This window comes from Morus notabilis, unplaced genomic scaffold (genome assembly GCF_000414095.1).
Source record: "Morus notabilis unplaced genomic scaffold, ASM41409v2 Scaffold751, whole genome shotgun sequence".
In the NCBI taxonomy this organism is placed as follows: Eukaryota; Viridiplantae; Streptophyta; class Magnoliopsida; order Rosales; family Moraceae; genus Morus; species Morus notabilis.
This window is the reverse complement of record NW_010366875.1, coordinates 422,664-433,159: the sequence shown is the minus strand read 5'-3', so window position 1 is coordinate 433,159 and position 10,496 is coordinate 422,664. Positions and strand designations below refer to the sequence as shown.

The 10,496-nt window shown below is 32.2% G+C and overlaps 1 protein-coding gene across 1 annotated transcript; it reads right to left on the bottom strand.

The window, feature by feature from the left end:
• Positions 1-1,469: 1,469 nt before the first annotated feature.
• On the bottom strand, positions 1,470-3,393 carry LOC21398688 (transcription factor DIVARICATA). The gene is made up of 2 exons (XM_010111343.2): positions 2,461-3,393; positions 1,470-2,126 (listed from the first exon to the last, which is right to left on the bottom strand). Exons 1-2 carry the CDS (start codon positions 2,910-2,912, stop codon positions 1,619-1,621), a joined length of 960 nt encoding a protein of 319 aa, XP_010109645.1. The 5' UTR covers positions 2,913-3,393; the 3' UTR covers positions 1,470-1,618.
• Positions 3,394-10,496: the final 7,103 nt, after the last annotated feature.

The following is a 10,496-nucleotide window of genomic DNA, read 5'->3' as shown; positions in this document are numbered from 1 at the left end:
ACTACCAGTTCGGGGCCTAAAGGATCGTCATGGAGTTTCTTGAAGAAGAAAGAGAAAACGACAAGATCGTCCTCAACACAAGCGTCTACGGAACTAGTCAAATATTTTGAAGCAAATTTTGTAATCGATGATGACAAACTAGACATCTTACAGTGGCGGAAGAGCAAGACCGATCGTTTTCCAACACTGTCCAAAATAGCTCGTGACATTCTTACAACTCTAGTGTCAACGGTAACATCGGAGCAAGCTTTTAGCGCAAGCAACCGAATTCTTGACAAGAAGAGAAGCAAAATGCATCCAGATATCTTGGAGGGACTAATGTGCATTAAAGACTGGGAAGATGTCAGAAGACGAAAACAACAATACACAGATGATTCGATCCAAGAATATTTTTCTAACTTATAAATAACAGAATCTTCTGGAAGCACTTAGGTTTGTAATTTACTATTCCTAGCTACTGCACTCTTTTTTCCTTCGCTAAGGTTTTGTTCCGATCTCCCCACGGGTTTTACTTAGCAAGGTTTTTAACGAGGCAGTCATTTATGTGTACTCTTATTACGTCAATTCAATAAAATCACATCTTTTAGGGCATATGATATATTTTTTTAATTAAATTTTAAAAAAAAATACAAGGGCCAGGGTCAGCCCGTGAAGGGCTTGGGCCCAGGCCCGGCCCTGGCCCTTATAAACTAGGGCTAAGGGCCTGGACCGGGCCTGAGTTTTTCTTCTCAGACCCGGCCCAGGCACGGCCCAGGCTCGTAATGGGCCTGGGGTCAAGCGTGCCGGGGCCCGGCACAACACGTTTGACATCTCTACAGGATCGGGTCAAGATTAGGTTGTCAAAGACGATCGAAGCAAATTAGGAAAAAGGAAACTGGACTGGATTAAAAATTGTAGCGAATTTGAAGAAATGCATTGTGACTCAGCATGTGATGACAAGGCGGGCAAAATCATGCATCATACTGTTTTAGACTATACAAATTAACTTATGTTGCCATTCAGAAAATTGCACTTCGATTTGTGGAACGCAAAGAAGATACCTACGTCTTAAGTAAACGAGACACTTAATCGTTAGGGAAGAAAAGAAAAATGATTTTTATTGCGAAGACTCCTTTGGACATGGACAAAAAGTTCAAAAGAATATGTTTCAAATGCTTCGTGACCAATCAAATGGGGCGATCATCAAACATTTCTAAACCAGTAAATTAAAACCTTTATTTACTTATTCTATTATTTTGAGAAATTTCAAAGTCATTTGTAGACAACCTTTTTCAGAACAGAACTTGTTGTACTGCAGGAGCAAATTCAATCCCAAATACTTTCTTCGACTGTACTCATTCCATTGCAGTAGAAGCAGAGAACATGAATAGTAAAAAAAGCTTAAGCTTCACTTTAAATAGGATTTCACTTTTATGGTTTTAATGGTTCAGAATTTGAATACGAAATCAGAATGTGAACTAACAGATCTCTAGATAGAGCCTAATTGCTAGAAGGACCAATTCAATGTCCTCATCAATATATTCACATAAACCACAATATGGTACGGATAGTGAGGGACAATTTTATGGGACTAAAATATCTTCAGAACTTAAAAAAACTCCACTCCATGAATTTGTTTTCACTGATGATGCATGGATTGCATCTGATAAAGTGCACTACTGTAAGGCCCGAACTGCGATCCACGGAGACTTCCACTTAGAAAATTCTGCTCTTGCAGCTTAGATCCATAGGAAGCAAACCCGCAAAAGGGTCGTCCGAGGAGAGCATTTCCGTTAGTTGGATTGAAAACCAATGGCAAGCCTTCGTTTGATGGTTGCCAGTCATACTGCTGCTTAACCATGGCAGTGATTTTCGGATGCTGCTGCGTAGGCTGCATAATTGTCGCAGAGTGATCTGGTGAAGATTGTGTTTTATCATCAGGCGAAGGAGATTTAGAGTCCGGAATATTGACAGTTGTGATGTCATGGATGCTTGATCTCCTCTTATCTTTGCCTCCTGCGAGTTGTCTGATGAAGTATTTCTGAGCATGACTCGCGACCTGAGTTGGAGTCCTCGTGGTCACGAAATTGCGAGAGATGTTTCTCCAGTCACCTTTTCCATACTTCTTAAGTCCCAGCAGAAATTGTCTGCAGTTTCACCCATCAAGGAAATAAGCCTCTAAAACAACATGAATAGTAAAGCAATGTTTTTTTTTTAATTATTTTTTCACCCAAGACCATACATGAATCGTTCATTTATATATCAAAAGTACTCACTAAGATCATAAAAAATAACTAGATTTCCACTTTCACCAATCAGAATTCCAGGCTATCAACCAAAGAGAGATTCAAGCTTTACTGTGTTTCAAGTAATTTTAACATTATCAAGACTAAATTATATATAACACAAAAACATTAAGAAGCACAACAAGTGTTAAAAAAAAATAAATAAATAAAAAAAGAGCAACTGAAACAAATATACCTGTGCTCTTCTTCAGTCCATGGGACACCTTTTTTCCTCTCCTGATCAGAAGGTCTTGTGGAAGTCCCTCTCTTGCCACCAGCACAGTAAAACTGTTTGAAGCCATCAAAGCCCTGATTGTAGTAATTGTTGTTGTAGTTGTTGTCATTAACCCACTCCAATGTGAAGGAGTTTGAGGAATAGCCAGGGATTGGGATCAAACCAGCCTCAATATCACTGACATCCTCTTCCAATTCCCTGTACTGTTTCATCACATCTCCAACCGTCTTTCCAGGAATCATGGCGGCCACTTTCACCCATCGATCCGGGGTGTCCTTGTCGTAAAGAGCAAGTGCATTCTCAAACTGTTTGTTCTCTTCAGCTGTCCATTTAGCTTCTCTGCTCTCCTGAAACAGCCAATTCGACTTCTCAAGATATGTGGCAGGCGAGAGAATCCCAATTCCTCTGTACATGGTTTCTTTTTCTTTCTTTTTTTAAATCTATGGGGTTTGTTCCAAATGTATATGATGATATGACTCTCTCTCTCTCTCTCTCTGAACTGAAACTTTCAAAGAGAGAGAAAACCCAGAAGGGAAATGCAGAGGGAGCTTTGTTTTTGGAGGTTTTATTATGAGCAAAAGAAAGTCATGGATTGATTAAAAGGCATTTGAATGGAATCCAACAGCCCTTTTCAAATAAGCATAAGGGAATCAAGAAAAGTTCTCAACTTTCCAAAACCCAAGGAAAATTCGAGAAGCAAAGTTGGCAAAAAAAAAAGAGCAGATCTTGGATTGTATTTTTTAAATGATAAACCCTAGACCATTCATATTCAGATCCAAAAGCTCACAAACCAAAGGATAAGTAGAACATAAGAAGAGAAACCCAGATCAGGTACTGTGAATTCAGAGCTTCCTTATACATAAAAGGAAAAGATTCTGAAAACCCGTGAAAGGAAACGATAGAGGAAAAACCAAAAAAAAAACAAAAGAGTTGGCTTGTTGAAGTAGGAAGGTTTTGGTGGTTTTTCATTAAAGAAAAAGTAGGGGAGAGAGAGAGAGAGAGAGAGAGAGAGAGAGAGAGAGAGAGAGAGAGGGGTAAAATAAACTGAAAACAAAATGTTGTGAGACCGGGCTTTGTACTTGCAAGACAGGGATCTATCTATGGAACAGGAACAATGCAACAGCAAAGCAGAAGATGGGTTAGAGAGAGAATGAAAGAGAAGGGTCAAAAGCTGTTGAGTTGTGATTGGTGGGCATGGTGTTTGTGGGCGCAGTGGATAGAGAGAGAGAGAGAAGAGAGAAGAGAGAAAGAGATGCTTAACCCCAACCAAAAAATCATGTTGAAATGGACAGCCTGTGATTGGCCAGTTTGTTCTTATGAGAGAATAAGTGAGGGGTATTTTGGTAATTTAATACAAGATGGGTCCAAATGAACCTTGACAGAAAAATAAGGAAATGGTATTGGTTGATATTGTTGTTTCGCTGCAAAAAAATAAACAAAAAATAAATGTGAGAAGTCTTTCGAATTAGTTTAGTTTTTCTTTTGTTATTTCTGTAATGGCCCAACATTATTCTGATTTGAGACATACTTCTGCTGCAAAATGAATTTTTATTAGCGTCTTGTTAGATATACGTAAGGTTTATTTAGTTTGTTGATTTAAATTTTTAATTTAAATTAAAATGTAATTTTATGTAAAAAAATTTATTATAGTAAAAAAGTTAAATGTATCTGTTTTTTAAAATTTTTTACTGTAACAAAATTTAAATTTTAAACTCGACACGTGAAATGAATGGGCCATAATATTTTAAAGATTTAGATTTGGTTGGTCATTATAAATGGTTTAGTAGTATATAATCCTCACACGCACAGTTAGAAACTCAATGCCAAACATCTTGGTTTCACTTTTAACACAAAAATCACTATTATAAACTTTATAAGTTCTAAATACCTCAAGGTTTTGTAGTGTTTGATAACAATTTTCAGCAAAGAGAACAATAATTTAGAGCTAAAGAGAGAGGGAGAGAGAGAGAGAGAGAACAGAACTCCAGAGAAAGATCAGAATAGAGTAATACCATTTTGTTTTATTGTTCATAAAGTTGAGTGAAAAAGGAAAACCTACAAAAAGTTGGTGCTAATAATTGGAGGGTGCTTGCATTATTGGGGGAGAAAATGCTACAGTAGAAGATAGAGAAGGTTCTTTTTTCTTTTTCGGCCATGCATAACTGTTGGGTGCAGTAAGTTTTCAGTTTCCTTTACTAAAATCATGGACATGGAGTTCTATTTTAAAAAGAAATAATAAAAATAATTGAAAATATTAGTCCCTAAACTATAAGTACAATTACATTTTAGTTCCTAAATTTTCATTTTTGGCACTTAGCGATAAAATTGTAAGAACAATTCCCAAAATTTCACTAATATAATAAAGTGTCTATGCGCGTGATAATATAAAATTTTATAAAAACACTTGAGTTATATATAAAATTTTCTTTTTGTTACTATGAAAATCATTTAAAATTATAACATTTTGCACTTACCGTAATTATTTATTTAAAAATTTTAGGGAGTAAAAACTGTCAAAAAATCTAAAGTTCACATATTACAATGTCAAAATTAAACTTTTAGAGTCCAAAATTTTAGGGATCAAAAACTCTAAAAGAGTGTGTTTGGTATGATGGAAAAGTTGAAAGAATGAAGTAGGTAGAGGGATTATTGGATAGAAAATGATAGAGTTGGTTGTTTGGTAAGAAGGAAGAGATGAGAGAAAGGAAAACAGGATGGAAAAGAATTATTGTGTAGTCACTATTTTTTATCTCTCCAACATTGGAAAAAAAAACTCAAATCCACTCATTGATGGCTAAATTTACTTTTGTGTCCCTATTTTAAAATCTAAATTAATATTAAACAATTGATAAAATAGTTATTTAGGTTATTACATATTTTCTTTCCTCTCATTATACCAAACATTATAAAGGAAAATCAACTTCATTCATTTCCTTCACATTTTCTTTCTTTTATGTGTTTTCTTTTCATTCTCTTTTCTTTCCCTCCTACTAAGCGGAGTGTTATGCCTAAAGTTTATGAACTAACTGTGTCAGTAACCCTAAAAAATTGGGCATGGAAGGAATTTCACATACTGAAATGACAAATATATATAATAATCACTTTTCTTAGGGGAATAATAATAGTTACTTTTGAAATAGAAGTACTCCTAATTCAGGAATATGAATGCATATATTACAATTTTATACCAATGGCAAGGAACCCAGTTATCTTAATAGGAATTAGCTACAAATCATTACTGAAATCAGTGAAATTTACATCTATCACGCTATCCATGTTTCATTTCATAATCTTACTAATTTAGTAGTAAATTTAAGTTCTGACTTAAAGAAACACGGCCTTATAATTATTAATTTTATTATTTTGGATAGCGCCGTTTGCAAATAATTAGCAACTTATAACTTATCGATGTAATGACTATGTTTGATTATGTTTTCCTGTTTTGAGGAAAGTAGGCAAATACTCCTTAGAGTGTATAGGTTTAAATTTTTAATCGTTACTCTTGGTTAATATCTTTTTAGTCAAATAACTATATCAATCAAAAGAGTATTAATCATGAGTAAAGAATAAAAATCTAGACTCATACACTCTAAAAGTAAGCTCAATAATTTTCTCTTATGTGTTTTTCAATATCTCTAATTTCTCTATTTATTTGTTAAGTATTTTTCAAAGGAAAAAGTTTTTCATAGTGATTAAATTATTGTTCCTCAACTACTTAAAAGATGCTTTATTTTGACAAAATAAAAAAAGATAAAGATGCTTTCTATGTTTAGCAAAGCAGCAAAAACCTGCTAAATAGCGCAACATTATTCTCAACTTAAGTTTCAAATATACTAAGGCCCCGTTCATTTCGTTGATTCAAGTTTAGAATTTGAGTTTTGTTACAGTAAAAAACTCTCACAAACAATCACATCTAACTTTTTTACTACAATAAAAAACTCTCACATAAAGTCACATCTCAACTCAAATTAAAAACTCAAATCAGCAAACTAAACGGGCCCTAAACTAGCACGTACTCATTTAATCTAATATATTTTCCGCAAAAAAAAAAAATAATAATAACACTTTTATTGTTTACCATGTTTTATTAATTCTCTAATCTTTTAAGTTTTTTTTTTTTTTTTTTTAGTGAAAAGGGGAATATTTCTAATAAAAAAAATACAAACACCGAGAAAGATCATCTCAAGTGTGTGGCGGCCAAATGTGAAGATTCACAAATAGCAACCTCACATGTCATAAAGATCATGTCGCCAACTTTGGAGTGGGCGCTGTTAAACCCCGATTGGGTTTTGATCTGAATGTGGCAAGTGTACTGTACTTTTTCTTTTGTTTACAAGTTAACTTTCATACCAAAAAAGGAAAAAAAAAATAAAAAAATAAAAAGAAGAAAGAAAGAACAAGTAAAACTCGTCCTATTTATTTTGCTGATTTGAGTGTATAATTTAAATTTTATTACAGTAAAAAACTCTTATAAACAGTTACATTTAATTTTTTTACTACAGTAAAAAATTTTCACATAAAATTTTATTTAAACTCAAATTCTAAACTCGAATCGGCGAATTAAACGGATCTAAAAAACAGTAATGATAATAAAATAAATAAATAAACACTTCATTCTGTCTCCACCAGAACTCCTAAATAACGAATGGTGCAACAAAATGAGTTAAAAGTCCCAATATTGAAAAAGTTGTGATTAGACCTTTCATATTCCAAGTGTCCCGATTATGTTTCAGCATAATATCGTTGGCAACTTTGAAATAGTTGGAGTACAGGTAAGGGTCAAATATTACCTACTACGATGTCTCAAAAAAAAAAAAAAATACTAACACTGAATTTTGAAAAAAATATATATATCTCTCAACAGATAATTAAAATGAACATTTTTATATCATATGTTTATTTCTCGATTTGTGCGAATCATCTTGTGCAGAGGTGATGCTAATCTTGTATACATGGTTTTAATTTTTAGGTCACACAATTCTATATGTATACTTATCTATTAATCCAATGGCTCAAATTAGTTTAATACAATGACTCACACTAATCCACATGGTTCATATATTGTTTTGACACCTGATCATACTTTTATTCTACATCTTTACGGGTCCGTTCACTTCGCTGATTCGAGTTTGTAATTCGAGTTGAGATGTGATTTTGTGTGAGAGCTTTTTACTGTAGTAAAAAAGTTAGATGTGATTGTTTCTGAGAGCTTTTTACTATAGCAAAACTCGAATCAGCGAAATGAACAGGGCTTACACATATTTACGAAGCTTAGATCATGGATCGTCATCATTAATATCATTTTCAGCTTTTTCATGTTTTTTTTTTTTCCTTTGATCTTTTGAGTCGTTTGTGTAGTTCTATAGGGTCAAGGTGAAATTCGCAAATGAACAAAAAGTTTAAGATTATTATTCCACGAAGTTTGTTGTAATATATTGCTATATGGGCTATCGAATATGCCCTAAAAGAGAAATATAGATTTTTATTCGTTTAATTGTTTGATAAGCTAAAATTTTTAAAAGCTAAAAGATTTTTTTTTGCCTTAAGCCAAATCATGTTATATCAATTATCATTTAGTTTTGTTTGATAGTTTCTTTCAAATTTATCTGAGCTTTGTACAAATTATATTTAATAAAATACTTCAATTTCTTACCTTAGCACTTTGAATCCTTTTTGCTTGATTATTATTTTTTTTTTATACTTTGAATCCTTTTTGCCTGATGGTCTTTTGATGGTTTATTAAACATTGTATATGTTTGACAATATCACTACTTTGAAGATAAGTTTTTTATTTAATGTTATTTTCCCGTATCGTTAGAGCATGATTTATTAATTTCATTAAAGTAAATGTTAACAATTTGATTTGTTTGTCCACTTTTGTGTCATAGCTTTACCACAGAGTTTTCCTCAACAATGTAAAAAATTCTTTTCCATTTAAAATTTTGAAAGTTTAGGATCTGTTTAGTTCGTTAATTCGAGTTTTTAATTCGAGTTAAGATGTGATTTTATATGAGAGCTTTTTACTGTAGTAAAAAAGTTATATGTGACTGTTTTCGAGAGATTTTTACCGTAGCAAAATTCAAATCGGTGAAATGACGAGACCTTAAGTAACCGTTTATATATATATATATATATATATATGCTGTTAAGTTCTATTTTTACCATTAGATCTCAATTTTGCATACCTTATTATGTAAGAATTTGATCAAATTTAAAATTTAGAAACATGTTCTCCTCGCAATAGAGATAACCTACACAAGAAAGCTTCTTAAAACTCTCAAAAACTAGAAAGATGCCCTACACACAGCACCATACTAGTAAAAATAATAAATACCCAAATAACTTTTGCTTTAAAAGAAAAAAGAAAAAAAAAAGTAAATGCCCAAGTAGCTTCGTCTTATTCCTTCTCTGGAGAGCAAATGCCGAAACGTCTTTGCTACAAGAAACGCATGCTTTGGGATCTCAATCTCCAAGGCATATGGATCCAATTTTAAAGTGGGAAAAAAGTTAGAACGGGGTATTATTAATTAATCTAAACAAAAAGGCGATTTCTCATTGTACTTAAAGTTAAATGATTGAGTTTAAGATATATTGTTTCATTCATTTCACCGATTCAAATTTTTAGAATTTAAACTTTAAAAAAATATCACTTCTAAGTTTTTTTGTTATAGTTGAAAATTCTTAAAAAAAGATTACATCTCGACTCGAATTAAAAACTCAAATCCGTGAAACGAACGAGATAAGTATATTTAGGGTTGTAATTATGTATATGCTAACTAAAAGAAAAAAATAAATAAATAAGAGAGATTATGGGTTAGGTAGGGGAACAGCATTGTGGGCAGTAATATACAATAGCATTACTTCACAAATGTCATACCCAAGTTTAAAGAAAGACTTATATACAAACTGGCTTTTTGAATAAGCTATGATTCTGGTCGGTTGAGGCTTGAAAACGAAGGAGGGAAGAAAATTTGTGCAACTCAAACAAGTCTCCAATGAGTCTTAAGCAGCTGCTTTTAAAGCTTACTTGCCCTTCTGTTTCTTTTGTTTGTTTCTAATGACTCTTTCGCCACTCACTAAAAAAGAAGGAAAGAAAATTGACCCCACCAGGGAAAAAAAAAAAAAAAAAGTCTTTTTCCATCTTCATTAGTTAATACTTTCTGTAAAAAATAAAAAGGGAAAAATGGGGTTGCTTCCATTTTTTTCTGTATAATATTATTACTTCTCTGTGGTGTCTGTTTCTTTGTTTATTATATAATATAAAGGGTCTTCAAAAAATGACAATGACCATTTCTTTGGAAATTAGGACTTTCCATAAATGGAAAGATTCTCTAAAATCCCACATTGGAGTGGTATTGATTAATGAAAGGAAGCCCATTAACTTGATTTTGTCTGCAGTTTCTTCTTCTTCCGTCCACTTTTACTTTTAATTATGGACCTTTTTTGCATAAAAAAATAGTTAGGACTTTGTATGCTAAGGATGTCCACTAACCATATTTTCAAGTGCTTCTACATTCCTGGCTTAGGTTAAGCAGGCATTGTGGGGTGGGCACTGCACTAGTCTTACGCGTGTGACAATCATTGTCTAAGATTTGACCCCAAATATAGAAGAATAGGTACCAAATTTTAGAAACCAAGACCTGTATTATGTTTTTGGGGTCAGAATTTTTTTACAAACTATAGTAAATAGTTAATTTATAAAACTAAATTAAGTAAATAATATATTTTAAAATTATTAAAAATGAATAATATTTTACTGTGTAAATTTTTAATTTATGATTAAAAAAATAATTTACGTGGTAAAAAATTTTTATTTATTAAAAAAAATCTTTTTACTAATCATAAAAAAATTACGTGAAAAAAATCTATTAATCAGTAAAAATAACATTTACACAGTATAATATTATGTACCTTAAATAATTTTAAAATATATTATTTACTTTCATTATTTACTTCCTTCTCTTAAAATTTTAAAAGTGAGGAGATTACTATTTCAC